Here is a 23,914-nt window from a genome sequence, read left to right on the forward strand (position 1 = left end):
ACGAGTTTCTCCAATTCTTCAGAAGTGAAGGCAGGGGCCGTTTCCCCAGTCGCAGCAGCCATTGTCTCTTCCAGACCAAGGTCACAGCAGCACTGTGCAGTATAGGTCCTCTCCTGTGGATGATCAGGTCTCGAGTGATTAAGCAGATAGAAAATGGCGGTCACGCCCGCGGCAGTGCGTACCGCGACCACCGGCGCACTTCGTCATTGACTCCTGAAACCCATAGGGTTCAATGTTAACCAATGCGGCTTTGCACCGCGGTCTTCGACCGCCTACCGCCACGGTGTGCCACGCCAGCGCATTTACCTCATATCCCATTGTCACACTTCACAGGTCAGGCAGCTGCCATTTCAAGGGCCCACATGGCTTAATTTCTACTGAGTCACACAGGCCTAGGCCTTGAATTGCCACTCATACAAGCCATTCAATGCATAAAGAATCGTGTACTGTGCAAGCTGTGGGAACGTACCTGTGGGTTGCTTGACTCTGTGCTCCATGTTGTCCTTCCTAGGCACCGTCCGCTGGGACTTGCGAGGAGATGGTGGAATGTTCCCGTGTACAGACCGCTGGTGGACCTGTCGACAATGGAAGAAAGACATGTCATACTGACATACAGACTTGACCGAGCCACTATACAGGAACTGTGTGCCCAGCTGGAGCCAGACCTGATGTCACCCATCCGCCAACCCACAGGGATTCCCCCTCTAGTGCAGGTTCTGTCAGTACTCCATTTTTTGGCAAGTGGGTCATTTCAATCAACAGTGGCCATTTCATCAGGGATGTCTCAGCCTATGTTTTCAAAGGTGTTGTCCAGTGTGTTGTCTGCCCTGATGAAATACATGCAGAGCTACATCGTTTTCCCTGAGGTGGGCGATCTGGCTACAGTGAAGGGTGATTTCTATGCCCTTGGACATATTCCCAACATCATTGGTGCCATTGATGGGACCCATGTGGCTTTGGTTCCCCCCCAGAGAAAGTGAACAGGTGTACAGGAACAGAAAAAGTGATCATTCCATGAATGTCCAGGTGGTCTGTTTGGCAGACCAGTACATCTCCCATGTAAATGCCAAGTTCCCTGGGTCAATGCATGACGCGTACATCATGCGAAATAGAAGCATCCCTTATGTGATGGAACAACTACAGAGACACCGTGTGTGGCTAATTGGTGACTCTGGTTACCCCAACCTGTCCTGGCTACTGACCCCAGTGAGGAATCCCCGGACCAGGGCAGAGGAACGGTACAATGAGGCCCATGGGCGTACTAGGAGGGTGATCGAGCGGACCTTCGGCCTCCTGAAGGCCAGGTTTAGGTGCCTGCATATGACAGGTGGATCCCTAATGTACTCACCGAAGAAGGTGTGTCATATCATCGTGGCCTGCTGTATGCTTCACAACCTGGCTTTGCGACGCCAGGTGCCTTTCCTGCAGGAGGATGGTCCAGATGGTGGTGTTGTGGCAGCTGTGGAGCCTGTGGAGAGTGAAGAGGAGGAAGACGACGGGGACGACACAGACAACAGGGACACAGTGATACTACAGTATTTTCAATAACACACAGGTAAGAATCAACAACGACATTTTACAATTACTTACAGTCTCCTGCCTCTCTACTGTCTGTCCTATTCCCCCAGTGTATGTTAACTGAGTTGTGACTTTCCATTCCAATGTCAGAGACGTGGGCCCCACTGCGTGACCTCTGCTTTGTTTCCCCATGGACTACAGCTGTGTGACAGTGGTATGTTATCATCACAATGTAACTGGACATTTTGGAACAGTTATGTCTAATACATTTGTTCAAAATACAGGCAGACTCCTGATTATTTTTGTGCAATAAGTGATTTTATTAAAGTGCTGAATTTAGGGACATGGTTGAAAATCGGTGATGGGTGATGGTGGAGGAATGTCCATGGCAGAGTCCAGATTTTCAGTCTCACAGGTGCATTGTCCATGTGCCTGTGGAAGGATGGAGCAGGGGCAGTTTAAGGTTGGACAGGGTGACAATGTGGGACAGTGGGATGACATCAGGGGGTATCCTTTGATGGCGGGGGTCTTGGCATCCTACTCTGTCTTCTTCCGAGATCTCAGGCCCCGCTTGCGGGGTGGTTCTTCTTCTGCAGAGGGTGGGGTTCTGGTGGCCTGTTGTTGTGTGGGGGCCTCCTGTCCACTAGCGCCGGCGGAGGTGGTAGCCTGTTCTTGGTCCATGCTAGTGACAGGGGCCCTTTGTGGTGCCACATGGTCCCGCAATGTGGTGACAATCTGGTTGAGTGCCCCGACGATGGTGCCCATTGCGGAACTGATGCTTCGGAGTCCTTCCCTGAACCCCATGTACTGTTGCTCCTGCAGTACCTGGATCTCCTGAAACCTGGCCAGGACCGTCGCCATCGTCTCCTGGGAGTGGTGGTATGCTCCCATGATGGAGGAGAGGGCCTCGTGGAGAGTGGGTTCCCTGGGCCTGTCCCCCCCGTCGCACAGCAGCCCTCCCAGTTCCCCTGGGCCTCTGTCCCCTGGACCGTGTGCCCACTACCACTGCCCCCAGGTCCCTGTTGTTGTTGGGGTGGTGGGTTAACCTGGGTGCCCTGTAGTGGTGGACACACCGCTGATTGACGTGTCCTGGAGACAGAGGCCCGCTGGGTGGGAGCTGTGCTGGTGTTCCCAGAGGGGGTTAGGTCTGCTGTGGCCTGTGGCTGTGTGAGGGGAACCGACTGTCCCGAGGTCCCCGATGGGCCGGGCTGGTCATCTGGGTCCAGGGAGACAGAGCTGCTGTCATCACTGGTGGCCTCTTCTGGGGGTGGGATGGACATTTCTGGACCCTCCTGGGCGGTGTGGTGGCGTTCGGGTCCTGCAGGGGTATAGGAGTATGGTTATAGCTTCTGTGTGTGCCATATCGTGCAATGGGTGGGTGCTCGTGTACCCCAGTGCTTGCATTCCTGTGTGGGGGCTTTTGTGACGGTGGCTTGTGGGGGAGATGTGTATGTGCAGTGGGCATGCTTTGGTGATGGGTGTCCATGCTTTGTGGACACATGCAGGGCTAGGTGTTGGGATGGGTGGGTTGTGATGGTGAGCCATTTGCAAGGAGTTGGGGTGATGGGGGTGAGGGTGGGGGTATGATTTGGCATGCAGGTGGGGTGGGGGGAATGAAGTGGTGAAGGTTTGACTTACCAGAGTCCATTCCTCCAGCTACTCCTGCGAGGCCTTCAGGATGCAGGATGTGCAAGACTTGCTCCTCCCATGCTGTAAATTCTGGTGGAGTAGGTGGGGGTCCGCCGCCAGTCTTCTGCACCGCGATGTTGTGCCTGGATACCATGGAACGCACCTTCCCCCGTAGGTCGTTCCACCGCTTCCTGATGTCGGCCCGATTTTGTGGATGCTGTCCCACAGCGTTGACCCTGTCGACTATTCTTTGCCATAGCTCCATCTTCCTGGCAATGGTGGTGTGCTGCACCTGTGTCCCGAAGAGCTGGGGCTCTACCCGAACTATTTCCTCCACCATGACCCGGAGTTCAGCGTCTGAAAACCGGGGGTGTCTTTGGGGTGCCGTGGTGTGGATGAGGTGTGGGGTGGTGTATGTGTTGTAGAGTGTGGTGAGTGTGGGGGTGTGTGGTGTTTTGTGCGTGGATATTGTGTGGGTGATGGTGTGGTTTGCCTCTGTGTGATGGTGTTCTCTATTCTGTGCTGTCTCTCTCTGGCCTTCTGTCGGTTTTTTTGGTCGTAAGGGTTTGTGGGTGATGTGGGTGTGTGTTTTATATTGTATTAGGTGTGTGGGAGTGTTGTGCGTATGTGTATCAGGTGTGTGTATTTTAAATTGTCCAATGTGGATGTGTTTTGTAAAGGTGTGTGTATTTTGACCGCGGCGGTGTGTACTGCCAATGGAATACCGCGGTTGAAAGACCGCCGCGTGGATTCGTGGGTCGGAATGGAATGGGCGTATTTCTGTTGGCGTGACGGTGGAGGTTTGGTCATCGCCAGTTTTATGCTGGCCGTTGGTGTGGCGGACTTTTGTGGATTTCAGGTTTTTGGCGGTTTGCCAGTTGCCGGTCAGAATGACCGTGGCGGTTTACCACGCCCGCGGCGGTGTTATGGCGGTCTTCTGACCGGCGGTAAGTGCCTTTTACTACCGAGGTCAGAATGACCCCCTTAATTTTGGTGCTAGATCATGGAATCCTATATTAATGAAAGGCGATATGTTAGTTAATATTTGTTGCAGGATCCTCCCTGCATTGCAGCAAGTATGTTAAAGTACATATCCAGTATCTGAAGCTCTGATCTATATATTTAACTCTGTTTGTTGAACCTCTGGCTGCTGATGCACTTATGCACTTCTTGATGTATTGATAAGCATAACCTGATTTTATTGCATCTGCTCCTATTCCCCTTTTCTTGACATCCGTTATGATTTAAACATGGATTGTTTATAAAGCATCAATAAAAAAAAAATACAAAAAGACAATGAGAACTAAAGCTTAAAACTATGGACAAAGTGCACCTTAAAGAAAATATTACCTACTGGTAGTTACCAGTATGTAATTATAGTTAGGACCATGTTTCCAAACAAAAAACTTTTTTTGACATGTCTATATAATTGGTGCCATTTGACGAATCAAGAATTTTCCAAAAAACATGCGCACAGAAAGTTTTGGGATGATCCGTCAAGCAGGGGCCGAGAATGAGGGAGTGGGGGGTCAAAAAACATGCATTTCTAATGTTAATTCCCATGGTAGTTTCGAACACCGACTACAGCCCAAACCGCTGGACGAATTTATACCAAATTTGTCAGAAAGGTGGCAAATTATGCTTTTTGTTATTTGGTGTAAATCTATTCCGAGGTTTAACAGAAATTAAAGGAAATCCAAATTTGTATATCTAGGGCAGCGGATCCTCCCAGACGACTTCGCAAATAATAAGAGCTCATGGAGAGATCTGCATATCTCGGATTCGTTGCCAACACTTCAACCAGAAACCAACACCTCCCTGGGGCAAAATGGTTTAATTATATTGGGGGGGGGGGGGGGGGGGGGGGAGGGTCCTGCGAACCCCCGTGCAATGGGGATGGTCACCTGCCCTGGGCTGTTTTGATCACATACCGGGTGGCCACGCACTCCCCACAACGCAGCACTGGGGGCCACCATCTCCCCAAAGCGAACACTGAATTACATGGAGGAAGACCGTACGCCTCCCCGCAGCCCCAGGGACTACCACCTCCCCAGGGCCAACACTAAATCACATGCAGGGGGGGGGGGGGGCGCACGCTCCTCCACAGTCCCGGGGAACGCCTCCTCCCTGGGGCTAAAATAAAAGAATGAAGGGGGTTTGTCGGTGGTGCATGGCTGGGTGGTTAAAGGGCCTTGGTGGGCAGCGCAGGGCTCGGTGGTTACAGGGTTTGCCTGCAGGCCCTGCCATCAACCCCTACCATGCACTGCCTTTCGCCATGCGCAGCAGTGGTTGGATTAACATATAGTAATTATAACAACTTTACGGTAAAAAAAACATTAAAATTCACTGAAAAAAAAAAAAACATAGGTTACAGGAATGTTATACTTAGGAAATAGAATTTTTTTAAAAAACATAGAAATTCACTAAAAAAACGAAAAAAATAAAGTTACAGGGATGGTATAGTTTGGTTCTGAATTTACTCGTACAAAACCACAGAAATTCAGAAGTTATAGTTCTTTCAAATAACCATAACTCGCACCCTATATTAACTGTATCTTGCGTCCTCGCCAAGCACTGCTAATTACCCCAGCTATTACAGCACTCATGACAACTTCTATTATTGAAAATATAAATTAAAGCATTAGCAGTCAAATTATTGAAGAAAAAACTGCATGGTGGGGGCGCGAGTTACAGTTAGTTTAGAGCGCGAGTTATAGTTACTTGAAATAACTCTAACTGCTGAATTTCTATGGTTTTGTATGAGTAAATTCAGAGCTTACCTAGCCCTATAACATTTGTTTTTTTTTCAGTGAATATGCACATATAACATGCTGTGACAGAGGTTAGAGGAATCTGAGACACAAGCCCCATTGAAATGCATTGTAGTGAACAACAGGTTTTGAGGGTCATAACCAGGAGAACATATAAAGGGTGCTAACAGATTTTAGTTATAATACAAATCATGCGTTGATGGTACTATATTAATGTTAGGAATCGTGGGACCCCGTCATGAAAAACTCATTGGAAAGCAGGGAAAGGGTCCCAAACAAGACTGCAGGGTGATTTTGCCCATTTGGGCAGTGTGGCTGGGGCATGTTGTGCCCCCCTATGCCTGAACTGTCGGTGCACACTGTGTGCCATGCACAACATTGTGCATGGCAACAGTGCGCTTGAGGTACATGTGGGGCTGCACTGCAGCGGCATGTGCTTCAGCCTCACTTTATGAGCCGAAGCATGCGGCCGCAGTTCCACCGCTGCAGACACTGCCAGCCCGGCAGTGTTGTCTCAGTATGGCAGTCGGAATGGCACCTGCTTGCCGTCTTTCTCCCAATCGCCACAACGGCGGTCTGGTGGTCGGACCGCCAAACTCCTAATCAGCCCCTAGGTGTTTTGCACACCTCTGTCATTCGCTAATATTTGGGTGATATATGTGCTACATTTGTGCTCTTTTTTATCTGGTGGCCATCTTGGGAGACATATTTGTTATGAAGCTCCCTATTTCTCTAATTTCCTCATTTATTGCAGTATCTTCAGTAGATAATGCCTTCAGTTTTCCAGTTTGATTCCTTCAAGATGGCATTCAGATGTGCTACACTTTTGACATAAATTCAGAATTATAGCACTCTAGTTGTTCATTAGAACACTGTAGTAAAGGTGCTGATCACCAAGGCGTTAACTGGAAGTCTGCTGCTAGTGTTGAAAGTGCAAGTTTCGTTCTGCATGTTAGATCATTTTTGTGAAATAGAAGAGGAAGATATTTGAAAACTCTTAAAACATGTTCTATTTTTTCTTTCTACAACACTAGCCATAATTTCTATTACAAAATGAGCTCCTCATTTTGTTCCTTCCTAAATTAAATGTTTTAAGTTTTACCAGCTTGATTCAATCAAAGTGGCTTCAAGCGTGCCAAGCTTTTTCACACTTTTGTCAGGAGACTGTTAGCACTCTAGTTATTCTTTAGAATACTCTGAGGGGCTGCAGTAGACCACAAGGGAATCAACTGACAGGCTTCTCCTGTTGGCCGTACATGTTTTACTGAGAATGTCAGACTTTATTCTCATATGGCTGAGAAAAACAGTCTGAATTTTCAGACAATATGCTCTCATGTTAGCTTCTGACGCACCTTCCATAGCCTCTATGGGAAAATCCTGATAACAGTTTTCTCTCAAACATGATTCATGAAATCCCAGCAGAAGGCTTTTTCACAGGTTAAAATCACCTTAGAACACACCACAACTCCTAAAACAAGCATTGTATCATCAACAAATGATTTATTTAGTAACTAAAACCTGTTATCACCCTTTCTACATTCTCTTTCTTGTGACCCTCAAAACCTGCTATTCACTACAATGCATTTCAATGAGGTCCATGTTCCAGAGTCCTTTAACGGCTGCACAGCATGTTTTTGTTTATATTATATATTTCTTAATGTGCATTTTCCCCACATTTAAGCTTTAGTTCTTGTTTTCAGTTTGTTGTGGTTCATTTAGAAGGTGCTATCATGTAGATAGGCCCCAAGATGGCTGCCAGCACTTCCTGGTTGCAGTGCTGGCAGCCAATCAGATCTCACCATGAGATATGTGCTTAAGTCCCACATAGATATCTATAGTTCCTTTTTCTTTAACCAAAAACTACTAAACTGATTTACACCAAATAGCAAAAGGGGCCTTTTCTGGACCAAGAGCTACCTTTCTGCCAAATTCGGTCCAGTGGCTTGGGCTGTAGTCGTGTTCAAATTCCCTATGAGGAACTACATGAGGAAAAAGGTGTTTAGGGGGCCCCCCACCCCACTTTTTTGCGGTCTCCACCATAATTACAGGTAGTCATTAGAGTAGTAACAGATGTCACATGGGTAGAACTTTGTAGAAGGTTTTGAAGGACTCACATAAAAATATGTTTAGTGGTCTTTTGATGTAAAATGTAACTATAAACAAGAGGTTCAGACTATAATGGCGTCCTTCAACAGCCCATGCTATACAGTATTTACAAGACAGATTCACAATTATAATGTCCTTAAAAACATGCAATATATAATGCAACACATATCTATACACAATATATTTTGCAAATAATGCACAAAATATCATGATATGGATTAACGTCTGTCCCCATACTGGTTTTTCAAGGTATGTGTAAAATACCCCAAGATGAAGAGGTCCCATTAAGGTACAATACAAATGTCCTCAATCGCTTGCAGTTTTTAAAGTAGAAATAATGTGTGAAAAGTCTGTGATTGTCTGTAAAACTATACAATACATAATAAAAAGGTAAGCTCTACATGCTTGTGGGCTTCTGTATACAAGTATTTCAGTTTCCTTACTGGGGTAAGATGACTCCCAGGGAACGTGTACACTATTTACAGATGTGTTCTTATGCAGCTTTCCCAAATTGGGAACAAACATACAATGAAGGCATGTGAGCGACATTGTGAACAATGAGAGTGGGCTTTGAGGAATTTATGTCACCCAAACCAGAAGTTAATAAGTGGTATATACACAATGATTTTCAGAATTTCACATTGTGTTGGACATGCCTACAGGTATGTTGGGCCAGATATATTAACAATTTTAACTGTTGCAAACACTCTAAAGTAGGATTATGAATCAAACCCAAATCGGTATCCGGACGGGCCATGTTCTGAGTGTTAGAAATATAGAATCAATACCTAAAGCAGGTATCCCCAAACAGTTGATCGCAAGCTACCACTAGCTCCCACACCCCTTCGGAGTTGCTAACAGTCTGGAGTTCATTTTTAAATAAGCACTGAGTCACATTTTTCCTTTTAAAGTTAAGGGAAGGCTGTGTTTATTTTACATTGTTATCATGAGGCTGCAGGGGCCTCATAAGGAGCAGTGCTGGAATCAAATTTATAACCCAAGGCAAAGAGATGAAGAACTAAAGCATTACGGTATTTAGTTAAAAAAAAGCCCTTGCCAACTCAGTATTGGAGATAAGAACAAAATGACCTTTCTCAATGTTTTTAAATTGGAGAAAATTTAAATGAAAATAACCTTATAAGCAAGGTAACTTTTCATTATATTTTTCTAAAACATTTGCAAACAGCAGGCCTCCTGCTGACAGTGACCCGCAGAACAATGTGCCATATTTATACCTGAAAAACAGTCCTTGTTTAAATGGTAAGTTTATTAAATGCATAGTTAATTAAAACCAATACATCACATATAAAAGAAATCAATTAATAATTCCATGCAAATAAAACCATCCTTATGATATTGTTTAAATGGGAGACATTTAAAGTGCAGAACAATGTTCCAAATTATGAAAAAGCTTGCACTTTAACTGTTAGTTTGTATTATACATGTAACGGTGCCACATATGGTGAAAGGCATGTCCTGTGCCACAAGGACATACGACTCAGGCTCTCAGTTACCATTACACATTCATCCCATTCATATGCAAACATGTTCATATATACCCAAAGACTACACTCTCACTGACACACATGGCAGCCCTGTCATAGAGCCCCTAGTCAAACTATTTTGTCCAAAAGATAGATTCAGGCTCTATAGACATTAAGCGTAAAGTCAAGGAAGGTGGGCATTGGGTGTCTGGAAATAATACAAAAGTTGTTTAGCCTTCGGTACCTCATGATGATTTTCACTGATCAGAAGTAGCTCGCGCTACAGATTAGGTTGGAGACCTCTGATCTAAAGTATCAATGTTTTGAGACCAAAATGCAGTCACAAAACATTGATATTTTACCAACACTTCAAAGAAGGTGGCAATACATTCACAACAGGAAATGTGTTCCTTTGGGTCCCTTGCCTTCTGTGAATGCATAACAAAAGTTTGTTGAAGAGTAGCCAGTGGTCCACAGAGCCACAACCACCTCTTAAAACACACAAAAAGTAAACTTTTCTATTTAATCACAGTCCTGTTTCCTTGAAGAAAAATTGACTTCATTTGATTTAAAAAAAAAAAAAGTGTCCTCCAAACACTGCAGCACCACCTAGGAAAATGTTCGATGGAATAAACAGCTAGTCCAGCCCTGATCAGAATAGAGGCAGAGACAAATGGGCAGAGCATTTATCTGGAATGACATTGGCACTGAAGCAACACAGAACCTTTTACTGAACTGTGATAACTTAAACAATGCTTTACAAATTAAGACAAATTGAAATATAGATATGCAAAATGTCTTTCCCAATCCATCTGTCAGAATACACAGTACACTACTTAAACACAATATTTTATTTTCGATGTTGCTTTCATTCATTGTCAAGTGAACAACAAAAAACTTTGATCATTTATTCAAATAAACCAAAAAAATACCTAAATCCAAAAGAATGAGTTTTGTTATCAAAAGAACTGTCAGTTAAAAAACATGCAAAGAGAGGTGCTCGTGAAAGTAGATCTTAAAAAAGCTCATAGGAGGGTTGCAATAAAAACAAAGTACAGCTCAGTGGATAAAACGTGGACATGCTGAATTTGGGCCATACCTCATCTAAATGGCCTTTGACTGGAATATTTAAATGGATAAATGTGTTCGAGTAAGGGAGAAGTTGAAAAGGGAGAAGTGTCTCTGCTGGAATTGCTAGATCTGGAAACATCACAAATCAACCAGAAGGCAATTCCCAAAATTAAACCAGTCTCCCAGTGCCTGAAGTGTCACCATATCAGAATGGAATGCCATTAGCCACTGAATATTATGTTTGGGTTCCAGTGTTTCCCACTATTGTGATGACACAATGAATTCCAAGCTACTTTGACAGGGCAGTCAGAAAGCCTGTAAGTGCACTGCTGACTCTGCACAAATATATAGCAGTGATCACAGCTATGGAATGGGGGAGGCACAAAGGGTGGTGGAGTGTATGTCAGGAGACAAGGTGAAGTCGGATTTTTTTTTTTTATATGTAGGTAGGTAAAAGGGGAGGAAATGAAGAAAGTATGGTGTGGTGTGGGTGGGTGAGAGGACACCTTTATATAATTCAGGGATGGTAAATGCAAAAGGTGGTGAGGTGGCAAGACACTGTAGGATTTTTCCAATACTGGCGGTGGAAAAGGAGGGTAATTCTGATAATGGAGTAGGATGGTGGCAGGATGCCAGGCCCCGTCTGGGTGGTGGAGTGGAGTGATGGCCACAAGGTGGTGGGAATAAGTAGCAGGGCACAGATGAGGCCATGCTATTAATGGCTCCCCTATGGCTTCACCTGCACAGCCAATGACAACAGTGAGAGGTGAAATAGAGGGGCCATACTTAACATAGAATTAAAGATTGGTAACTGTGAATAAAGGAGGTATTTTTCACTTTAGGGGTCTGAGGGGCATTGTACACAACTTGAACAGCTCTCTCACTGTCCATTTGTTGTCACTCAGAACCCCTTGTAAAAAAAAAAACAAAAAAAAAAAACATCACTGTTATTCAGTTAAAAATATTTAAAACTATATGATATGTACAGCTCTCGCTGAGAGCCACCCAGATTCTAAAACTGGTTATTCATTACTAAAACGTAGTAACAATTGGAAACAGAATTTGTCTGACACAACGGCTAGGTCATAAAGGAATTCCAGGCTGCTCTAACTGGGCTGTCTGAGACCATGTCTGTGCAGTGTTGGCTTTCCCACAGCTTTGGTAGGGAGGATGTGTGAAGGCAAAGAGGATAGTGGGTGGCAGGAGCCCAGGTTTTCCTTTTTGTTTTTTATATTTTCAACAGTAAGGAGAGTCCATGTTGTAAGCCCCCCCATTACGTGAAAAGAATCAACCCACCACCAACTATGTGCTCTCTCAATGGAGTCATAAATTGAATATAACATCACCATACCTTTAGGTAATGGAATATATCTCTTATTTCTTTTGTTTATTTAAGCATTTATATACATCTTGCAAAATGAATGCTATGGCCGCAAAACAAAAGATAAAAATACTTTCACACTTGCAGACTACATACATGCATACCACTCATATGACACAAACTCAAATGCATTAAAACACACCTGGATTCAGTCTTGTACAGCACCCTATTGAACTATATGAGGACCTCCTCAATAATAAAGCAACACATGAAGCATATAATGTATACATAACGCAGGTAAATGAATTTACATTAGTGACAGGACAACTGATCTTATATACAATCACTTGGTCTATACTCTATGCATCAATCATCACAGACAGGAGGAAATACATAACTCATATATACAATGAAAACATTTTCTGGTGACTGTAGCGCAGGTGCCGATGGTCATTTCGGTGTTGGGTGGTCAGACGACCACACACCTCCTTCAGGGCACAAAAAGATGGATCAGATTTGGACTAAAATCCCAAGGAATGGGGAGAGGGACAGCCCAGACAATTCTCTAAAAATACAAAAACAAACAATAAGACAGAGGCTCCTGATAGTCCCTGTAAATACCTCACGTACAACATAGAAATAAACATATTGACATAGGCTCTACATGCAGACCCTGTGTAACCTAAATTGTGATTCCAGAGATTAAATACACAGAAACCCAGTGCACCATCCTGGACAAGTCTAACGTGTCTCATCACCAATATACAGGCAAATTATACACCATCATTACAAATGGAGATTTAGATACTTAGCCACTGCTTAAAATTACCATCATCACTATAAACAAACTACACACATAAAATATCTAGTACCTCTGGACTACTTGAAGGAGAACATAGTCCCTTCAACTCAACAAGACGGCATATTAGAAACAAGAGGCCAAAGCAGCTGCCTAATGTAATTCTCTGTAATGAAACTACATGGAAACAAAACATTTTTTATATAGGGACCAATTAAACATTAACCACAACAGTTTTTGTGAAAAAATATGATCTTCCTAAATGTACTGGGTATATTACCTAGGAGACTCATACTCCCTTTATTCCACAGATGGCTCAAAAGAACAGCTGAGCTGATATAAACACTCTGACAACCGAATCTGATAATGAATTGGAGGGATTGCACAGTAACGATCTCCAATCGAATGGCATGTATACTGGGGGGGGGGGGGAGGAACGAAGATCAACATATGTAAACCAAACTAGCCCAAACCTACGCAGATGCGGCAATGCCCAGAAAAAGATCTTGCAGACTGGCTAAGTAACTTACTACAATCAGACAGATTAATCACATACAAGATGGCAACTTCTCCACACAGACTACCGTCTGACCAGGGCCACTGCAGACTCCAAATGATAGTATAGCATATGTCATGTTTCTTTTTATATTTGTATTTACCTGTGCTTGATTGTTTCTTCTTTTGTTTCCATCTATGCTTACTTATTGTTGATCTTTAAGTTTGTGAGTTCTATACCGCTGGGCAAACAGAATCTATCTCTGGGTTCTGGATTCTTGGGAGGGATTGCAAGGCTGACCCTCAGGCTGATCAGTCATGTGTATGCCTGCCGTGGACCCTCAATAAACATCTAACTTAGAAAATCTTCTGTTCGTGTATAAGCAACTCATCTTTCCCTTTCCTGCCACTCTACATTTATGGTACCAGGAGTGGGGTAAAATTAGCATCGGAGAAGACTACGGAAGAATCAAGAAAAAGAATACATTCAGAGCTGATTCGGCGAATTGAGGGGTCCACCAACCAGCATATGAACAGATGCAGTGTTTTTGGGACTTCCTAATCGTCAGAGCTTATGGATACGTAATGTTTGCGCAGCGCACGCAATTTGTATTTTGAAGCGCGTTATTTTATCTTCTGGCAGTTGTCTTACTTGAAAGAGAGCGGTCGGGAGGACTGTTTTCTTTTAACTCGCCGCGCTACGAGTCACGAGCATCTACTGTCATCTTCATCTCGCGCAGTGTCGGACGTCACACGGCGTCAATTGGCTTGTAACGTGACGGAGTCACTCTCTGGACTTCAGGTCAAAGTGGTCTCCTTGGAGACGCAAAGGAGCATTCCATACGTCACAACGCTTCAAGGATAAATCATACGAGCAACACGCACCCTTTGCGTGTCTCCTCGTGCAGTTGATTGCCAGTAAGGAAAGGAACATTTAAAAAAAAAAAAGAAAAACACATGAAAGCAACCCCACCAACGAGAACTCTAATGGAGTAGGTGCTCTTCGCTTAGTAACTTTTATTTCACTATAGTTTCATTTGTTCCTTTGGTTATTATAACTTTGCCTTCCTTTTCTACTCGCTTTGGCTTTTGGGGAATCTGGAATTGACTCATCGGCTTTCTACAGGATCTTTGAACTTTCTTTTTGAACTAATCTGTTGTCATACTATGGCGTCAGGTAATCTGGTGGTACAACCTCCACCTTTCTTAACGAGAAGTGGAAAACCGGACATTAAGTGAAGAGAGTGGATAAGGATTTTTGAAAATTATTTAGTTGCTATTGACGCTAATGATTTTTCTTCCACTAGGAAGTTGGCCCTGCTATTTAATCACCTAGGTGTGGCCGGGCAGCGTGTATTTGACAACTTACCCGCTATTTCTCCACCTAGTGAAAGTGGCGGTGATATTGCAACATGGAACATTTATACTGAAGCGAAGGAAAGAATTAGGAAGCAGTTCTCAGATGAATCCAATGTATTGTTAGAAAGATTCAATTTCGCAATGTGCAAGCAGTCTATGGATGAAACAGTGGATGAATTTGTGGCTAACATACGTGTGGTGGCTGCAAGATGTGATTTTGGTACTCATGTAGATATGCACATTAGAGACCAATTTGTGTTCCATTGTTATTAAAAAAAAAAAAAAAAAAAAATCAGGAACGGTTGTTAGCATGTCGCAATCCTTCTTTAGAGGAAACAGTAGACATAGCTAAAGCTGTTGAGAGATCCATTGTTACCTCTAAAGTGGTATCTGCACAGACAGAGAGTGTAGGGGTTAACCAGATAATTGAAGACTCTGATGTCGGCTATATTAAAGCGAGAACCACAAAGCATAATAAGAACGTATAATTGTGTATCCGCTGTGGGCCACGCAATCACTTTAGCAACAGTCAATTGTGCCCGGCATTGGGCAAGAAATGCTTAAAATGTTTAAAAAATTGGTCACTTTCAAGTGGTTTGCAGGCAGTCTAACCGCATCTACAAACCTGGTAGCAATAATATGAGAGTGAAAATGAACAATGTGTACTCTAAAGGTGAACAGGCGGATGGTGGGGTAGACGAATGTGCGACTAACTTATCTAATGTTGTTCTAACAGTGGATATTGCCACAATTTAGAATGTCAAGGGACCAATCTGTCGGGCAGTTATTGGCTTAATTGAAATTTTTGTCATGGCCGATTCTGGTTCACCTGTCACCATTATTGCGGATGTCACCTATCGTAAATACTGGCCCGCAACAAAAGTATTGAAAGATGCCGACATTAGTCCCAAAGCCTTCAGGGATCATGACATTGAACTCTTAGGTTACTTTTTGTCCACCTTATCTATCTTGGGTAGGAGCACAGTGACCAAAATCTATGTGGTAGTGGATGGTAGAGATATCATAGGGTGGAAAGATCTTGCGAAACTGGGCATAGTACTACGTCCTGGATTTGACAATCCCATAGTTTTGGGGGAAATGCCTGTAGAGGTTTTGGAACTCAGTTTACCTGATACCAATATTTATGAGTCTTTCACAACGAAGTACCCTGAGGTATTTGCTGACGCAATCAGAGTTGTTAAGGGTTTTGAACATTGTATCAGGCTCAAGGATGGAGCTGTTCCTGTTTTGCATAAGGTAAGGCCCATTCCTATCTCAGTGAAAGGACAACTTAAAGATCTTTTGGAGAAACTAGTCAAAGACGGCATCATAAGTCCCACAGACTCCTCTGAGTGGGTTTCGCCCATTGTTCTCACAAAGAAGAGAAATGGGGATTTGAGGTTATGTGTAGACTTAAGATCTTTAAATAAAAATATAATCATCGACTGCCATCCCCTTCCTCATGTACAGGAAATGATCGCTAGTTTGGGCACCTCAAAAATCTTTTCCACAATTGATTTACACTCTGCGTACCATCAGATTGCTCTTAGTCTAGATTCTCAGGAACTCACCACTTTTGTGACTCCTTTTGGGGCATATAAATACCTCAGACTACCTTTTGGTCTGGCCTCTGCGGCGAGCGTCTTTCAAAAATTAATGGATTCCTTGTTAGGCGATTTTGAGAATGTGTATGCCTTTCAGGATGACATTCTGATTCACACTAGAGGTATGGAAGAACATACATTTCTTCTAGACAAAGTGTTTTCCATACTCAAGGATTGTGGTATCACGATTAAGGAGGAGAAGTGTAAATATTTAGTCCAGAATGTGGAATACTTAGGACACACTATTTCTGCAGATGGCATTAAGCCTAAACAGGGGAACCTGGAGGCAATCACGAATGCACCTTGCCGATCTAATAAAGATGAGCTACCCTCATTTTTAGGTCTATGTGAATACTATTCAAGGTTTGTTGATGGTTATGCTATGATAGTGCAACGTCTTAGGAACTTATTGAAGAAAGGTAGTAAGTTTGATTGGGATGAGCAAGCGATGGGAGCATTTGACGCTATCAAAAAACTGGTGGTGTCTGTTCTGGCTTTGAAGCCTTTCATACCCTCAGCTAAATCCTTTGTAGCGGTGGATGCTAGTATGAAAGGTTTGGGGGCGGTGTTTGGTCAATGGGTGGATGGACGAGAACACACTATTGCATTCGTGTCAAGATCTCTCTCAGAAACTGAAATCAACTACAGCACCATTGAGAGAGAGGCTCTGGCTTGCGTCTGGGAAGTATATAAATTCAAGACTTATATTTGGGGTATGGCCTGTACGTTGTACACGGATCACAAGCCACTCGTATTCTTAATGGATGGGAATGGCTTAGGTAAAGCCTCTTCAAGACTAGTAAGATTGTTGTCCAAACAAGAGTTTAACTTGGATGTCAAATACCTTCCTGGAGGGAAGAATGTTAGGGCAGACTGCCTTTCCAGGTTGCCCCTACCCCTGTCTGACCCTGAGAATGAGGACACGGAGTGTGTGATTGGTGCATTAGACATGGTTTCAGTTTCTGGAGGTTTATTTTCTGAGCAGGATTGGATTTCTGCGATGTCAAGAGATCCTTTATTGTCAGAAGTGATGTTTCATATTAATCATGGTTGGCCTAAAAATTTGAAATTCAGTGGGGAACTTAACACCTTTCGTCAACTAGCTGCTGAATTGTCGTGTGAGAATGGTGTGTGCATGAGAGGTCCTGTTTGCATTCCCCCATGTGATTTGAGGCCATTGTTGATAAAGCCTGCTCATGAGGGGCATTTAGGTATCTCAGCCACCTGCAGAAGGCTAAAAGAAAAATACTGGTGGCCGGGTCTTGACAAACAAGTGTCGAACTTTGTGGATCAATGCACTTCATGTGTGGTGTCCGATAAGCATTGGAAGTGCCACAATAAACCCTTGCACACCATTCCTTTCCCCAATGGCGCTTGGGAAAGCATTGCCATAGATTTTTCAGGTCATTTTCATCTACTTCCTAGAAGTATGAGGCACATGATCGTTGCCATAGATTATTTCTCTAAATGGATATACTACGCTTTTGTTGAACAAGCAGATAGAGAATCTGTCATATCATTTTTATTGTTTCTATTTTCCTTGGAAGGGCCACCGTCCAATATTGTCACAGACAATGGTGTACAATTCACCTCCAATAAAATAGAAAAATTCTTGATCAAGTTCAACATTAAACATTCATGTGTGGCCTTGTACAGTCCGGCTTCTAACGGACTGGTGGAGAGAGCTAATTGTATTCTGAAAGAGGGCATTCAAACAGCTATTGCAACCAACTGCAATGTGAAAGAATTTTTGAATGAGAAATTATGGGCGTATTTGAATATACCGCATTCCCCCACTGGTCTTTCGCCCTTTGTGCTACTCAGGGGATGGGAATCTAGATCTAAACTAATACCTTCATGGATGGCTTCCTTTCACAAGGGTATGAATGTGGATGTTAAAGGGTTGAGACAGAGAGTCTCTGAAAAACAGTTTGTTCAGAAGCATGACTATGATTCCCGGAAAAATGTGAGTGAGGTGTTAGTCTATGTGAATGACTGGGTTTTAATTAAGAAACCGTGCAAGGTGCCCAAAGGAGCTTCAAAATTCATAAGAGTTACGAAATCTGTTGTTTTGCTGGAAGGCAAAGGGTGGTGGAACAGAAATTGTATTGTTCCAATTTCCTCGTCACAAGCTGACATTTTCAAGCAGGTCTATGCTGGACGTGAAGAGGATACCAGCTCTAGTGCCACATTTATTGAGAATCCTACAATTATAGAAGACAGGATGTTCAATCACACACACAATGATTCTCATTGCCAAGCAGAAAATTCTCGTCATAGTCTGGTAAGAGAGGATGTTCCTGGTCCTTCTTCATCCTTGTGTCCAGCTGCAGAACCACTGTATACGCGCAGTCATAGACTTGTTAAACTTTCTTCAAAGTTCAATGATTACCTTTTAAATTGAATTATTATCAATATGTGATTTTGTTGTTTTATTCTTCCTTATGTTTCTTTTCTTTTATTTTGTGAAGGAGGAAGATGATGTAGCATATGTCATGTTTCTTTTTATATTTGTATTTACCTGTGCTTGATTGTTTCTTCTTTTGTTTCTATCTATGCTTACTTATTGTTTATCTTTAAGTTTGTGAGTTCTATACCGTTGGGCAAACAGAATCTATCTCTGGGTTCTGGATTCTTGGGAGGGATTGCAAGGCTGACCTTCAGGCTGATCAGTCAGGTGTATACCTGCCGTGGACCCTCAATAAACATCTACCTTGGAAAATCTTCTCTTCGTGTATGAGCAAATCATCTTTACCTTTCCTGCCACTCTACAGAGAGGCAAGAGTATCCTGATGTTGATGGCATTTTTTTTTAATGGAAATGTGTCACACGTGATCATAAAAGCTAAAAAGTAAAGTGTCCACCAATAATATGCTCAAACGTGGAATGTTCACTGCGCGCAAATGACACAGCAGCCAGATTGAATGGATAAAGCGGTCACTGAAAGCAGAGCGGCGGCCATCTTGAAAGGGTCAACCTGAATTAAAAAGATGAATAGGACCAGACACAGTAAGTGTACTGTACCTACTAACCCACTCAAAATCAGTGGAAAACAGGCATATACCTATAAGGTTCTCATATATAAGAAATGTATTGATATAAAAGAAGCTCAACACAGAGAGCCAAAAACAATTACAGACTACTTCCACATATGTAAGACTGAACAGGGGCTATGCCCCCGGCACACCGCTAGGTGAAATCCATATGCCTTGTCTTAAATATCAATTCAACAAATATATTTATTCACTTAAAAAACACAAAGGTTACATGGACGTTATGGCTAGGTTCTAAATTTACTTGCACAAAGCCAGGGAAATTCACCTGTTGTATTTAGAGTTATCTCAAGTAACTTTAACTTGTTCCCTAAGGTAACTATAACTTGTGACCCCGTCAGGCACAGTTTTTTCATCAAAATTGTTACTGCAAATATTACTTTGATATTATCAATGATGCTATCCAAGATGCTCTGAATTCCGTAATTTGTGGGGTAATTAGAAGTGCATGGCAAAGGTGCGAGTTATAGTTACCTTTAGGCACGAGTTGTAGTTATTGGAGATAAATCTAACTAGAACAGGTGAATTTTTCTGGTTTTGTGCAAGTAAAGTCAGAACCTAACTGTAACGTCCCTGTAACCCTTGGTGTTTTCAGTTAATTTCTATGGTTTGTTTAATGTAAGGTAATTTTAATTACTTTCAATTAATCCGCTGCGCACGGCTGACCTGCGGCCAGGCTCTGCAGCCAGCCCCTATAACCACCCAACCCTGTGTTATGCATGGCTTTTGGCCATATGCAGAGGGGTTTGGCTGCAGGCCTGGCCTATAATTACCCACCCCTCCACTGCACACGGTCATGTACGGCAGGGGTTGGCCACAGCCTATAACCACCCGCAGCCTGTGGCCAACCCCTATAGCCACTCAACCTTGCGCCGTGCATGACCTTTGGCCATGTGACACGGGGTTGGCTGCAAGGCCTGTGGCCAACTCCTATAACCACCCAGAGAGATATTGAGAGGGGGAAGGAAACAGCTTCTCCATGCTTTGATGAATGATATACTTTGAGATATTTTGAGACAAATTAAAAAGAAAAATGCATTTGTCAAGTAAGTAGGGTGAGATTACGTTCCGGTATGTACCTTAAATATTTGAGGTTGAAAAGAAATTGAAGTATGGAAATGACCATTGTGAGAAAAGGCCTCTTTTGTCATGGTTAGCACCACCTTTGCCTGGTATTTGATGTAGTCTCAAAGTTTTTAGTGCCCAGGGCCCCTGCTAACCAGGCTCCCTGGCCCAGATCTCGTTCCCAAAACTGTTGTGATGCATTGGCAACACCTTTAGCTGCCACTATAAGTCCCTAGTAAGTGGTACCTAGGTAACCAGAGCACGGGATACTAAGGGTAGGCCCCGGAGGGCAGCAGCAGAGATTGTGCCACCCTCAAGGGCCATGCATCCAGATGCACTGCCATTGCAGGCAGTGTGTCCTGGTGCAATCCTAAAATACCAAGTAGACATGGCACATAGCCTGTGTGCCCTGTCCACTACACACTGCATGCAATATAGTTAAGTGACCCCTTTGGCAGACCTTCCAGCCCTAAGGCAGGGTGCACTATACGGTATGTGTGGCCATAGTTGCATGAGTAATATGCCCGTACTGTGTCCTTGTCAAACCTGTGACATAGTAAGTGAACAGAGCAGCCGTTTCATGTGCTGGACACTACAGGGAGTGCAGAATTATTAGGCAAATGAGTATTTTGACCACATCATCCTCTTTATGCATGTTGTCTTACTCCAAGCTGTATAGGCTCGAAAGCCTACTACCAATTAAGCATATTAGGTGATGTGCATCTCTGTAATGAGAAGGGGTGTGGTCTAATGACATCAACACCCTATATCAGGTGTGCATAATTATTAGGCAACTTCCTTTCCTTTGGCAAAATGGGTCAAAAGAAGGACTTGACAGGCTCAGAAAAGTCAAAAATAGTGAGATATCTTGCAGAGGGATGCAGCACTCTTAAAATTGCAAAACTTCTGAAGCGTGATCATCGAACAATCAAGCGTTTCATTCAAAATAGTCAACAGGGTCGCAAGAAGCGTGTGGAAAAACCAAGGCGCAAAATAACTGCCCATGAACTGAGAAAAGTCAAGCGTGCAGCTGCCACGATACCACTTGCCACCAGTTTGGCCATATTTCAGAGCTGCAACATCACTGGAGTGCCCAAAAGCACAAGGTGTGCAATACTCAGAGACATGGCCAAGGTAAGAAAGGCTGAAAGACGACCACCACTGAACAAGACACACAAGCTCAAACGTCAAGACTGGGCCAAGAAATATCTCAAGACTGATTTTCTAAGGTTTTATGGACTGATGAAATGAGAGTGAGTCTTGATGGGCCAGATGGATGGGCCCGTGGCTGGATTGGTAAAGGGCAGAGAGCTCCAGTCCGACTCAGACGCCAGCAAGGTGGAGGTGGAGTACTGGTTTGGGCTGGTATCATCAAAGATGAGCTTGTGGGGCCTTTTCGGGTTGAGGATGGAGTCAAGCTCAACTCCCAGTCCTACTGCCAGTTCCTGGTAGACACCTTCTTCAAGCAGTGGTACAGGAAGAAGTCTGCATCCTTCAAGAAAAACATGATTTTCATGCAGGACAATGCTCCATCACACGCGTCCAAGTACTCCACAGCGTGGCTGGCAAGAAAGGGTATAAAAGAAGGAAATCTAATGACATGGCCTCCTTGTTCACCTGATCTGAACCCCATTGAGAACCTGTGGTCCATCATCAAATATGAGATTTACAAGGAGGGAAAACAGTACACCTCTCTGAACAGTGTCTGGGAGGCTGTGGTTGCTGCTGCACGCAATGTTGATGGTGAACAGATCAAAACACTGACAGAATCCATGGATGGCAGGCTTTTGAGTGTCCTTGCAAAGAAAGGTGGCTATATTGGTCACTGATTTGTTTTTGTTTTGTTTTTGAATGTCAGAAATGTATATTTGTGAATGTTGAGATGTTATATTGGTTTCACTGGTAATAATAAATAATTGAAATGGGTATATATTTGTTTTTTGTTAAGTTGCCTAATAATTATGCACAGTAATAGTCACCTGCACACACAGATATCCCCCTAACATAGCTAAAACTAAAAACAAACTAAAAACTACTTCCAAAAATATTCAGCTTTGATATTAATGAGTTTTTTGGGTTCATTGAGAACATGGTTGTTGTTCAATAATAAAATTAATCCTCAAAAATACAACTTGCCTAATAATTCTGCACTCCCTGTAGTCAGTTTGAGTTTCACAGCTACATAAAGGCTACACTGAACCCTGGGTTGTTTGATATCAAACAACTCAGAATTATAAATCCAATCTGGTATCAGCATTTGATTTATCCCAAAATGTACCTAGGGGTCACCTTAGAGGTGCCCTCCGCAAAAGCTAACTACCCTGGCATGGTTGCTGGCCGGACACAACCAGCCTGCCACCACCAGACAAGATTCTAGAACCCTGCGATTAGAGATCCTGCTCTCTGGGTGCCAGAGCAAAGCCCTTCCTATGCAGAGGTGCTATCACACCTCCCCCCAGGAATGGGTACTGCCCCACTAGCAAGCTTCAAAGGGCTCACTGACCTTAAAACTCGACCCCCAAGCCTGCTGCTAGCAGCAGATGGCTTCCTTCATTGCAAACCCCCACTTTTGGTGCAAGCGATGGCGGGAAAACACACAAAGGACAGGAGGAGTGGTCAGTCACAGCTTGCACCACCGCTGAGGTGTTGCATGCAAGGTGACCCCTCCATATCATTTTCCTCCATCTTGCATGGAAGGTAACTAGCCAATCAATTGTAAAGAAGTGACCTCTGCCCACAGGAAGTGGTCAGTTAGTGGGTATTGCCACTCTAAGGTAGATGACCCATTAGTCACTACTAGGTACTCCCCTAAACACGCACTAAACACAGTATTTAATGGGCACCCCTAGAACAGAGATTCAGATTCTAAGGAGACAAGAAGACCAGCAACAAAGAAAACCCAAGGCTTAAGTACTGAAGTCCTGCTGCACCAAAAAGAAGGTGATACCCAGCCTGTTGCATCCAGGAATGACAATCGCCTCTGAGGGGTTACTTGGACATCAGACGGACTCTACAAATCTCCAGAGGACTGCCACACTTCTGAAAATTACCAAAGATATCCCGCCACAGTGAAGGCATCACTTTCCTGCAACAAAGACCAAAAGACCAGTGAAGTGCACTTCACTGAACGGCTGCCGACCAGAAAACCAGACACAGCAGCTGGACAAACTCCATTCGAGGGACCGTGAGGACAAACCGTGCCAAGTTTGGTGGCACTGCGTCCTCCAGTGACCACACCATGCAATAGCCGCAGGTACTGGTCACTTTGTTAAATCTCCCCTTGAATGGACTCATTTAGTCTTTTTAGAACATTAGCTAGCTCGATCTCCGACGCATTTCAAATAAGTTTCTCAAAAACCGACTTCTCTTAAATAATGTGCTCCTAGCTGCACGCAGTGAAGACCTGCTTCGGTTTGACTGACATTTTATTCACTTGAATCTAATCCTCTCACACTCATTTGTACTCTGCTTGTGAGAAGTACGAGTTATTAATTTTTTGGGCATACCTACTCCTAACTAATTTTCACATTACTTCTATAGTGCACTTGACAAAATAAATTTGGGGGAGCACACAGGATTAGAATTATTTTTTTCTCCTACACTTTATTTATTTCAATGCTTTAACTCAGCACACATTTC

At 43.5% G+C, this 23,914-nt stretch overlaps 1 protein-coding gene across 3 annotated transcripts in view; it reads right to left on the reverse strand.

Moving 5' to 3' along the window:
• LOC138297376 (pro-neuregulin-2, membrane-bound isoform-like) overlaps positions 1-23,914 on the reverse strand; it is a 1,431,716-nt gene that overhangs the window by 1,402,303 nt on the left and 5,499 nt on the right. The window contains exon 2 of one of the 3 annotated variants that reach the window (XM_069236767.1): positions 11,602-12,465. The exons of the other annotated variants lie outside the window; for them this stretch is intronic. Within the exon in view, the coding sequence (XP_069092868.1) occupies positions 12,422-12,465 (44 nt within the window). The 3' untranslated portion in view covers positions 11,602-12,421. Of the gene's footprint in view, positions 1-11,601; positions 12,466-23,914 lie in introns of those variants that run through there. 3 annotated transcript variants of the gene reach the window in all.

Source organism: Pleurodeles waltl, chromosome 1_2, assembly GCF_031143425.1.
Source record: "Pleurodeles waltl isolate 20211129_DDA chromosome 1_2, aPleWal1.hap1.20221129, whole genome shotgun sequence".
Lineage (NCBI taxonomy): Eukaryota > Metazoa > Chordata > Amphibia > Caudata > Salamandridae > Pleurodeles > Pleurodeles waltl.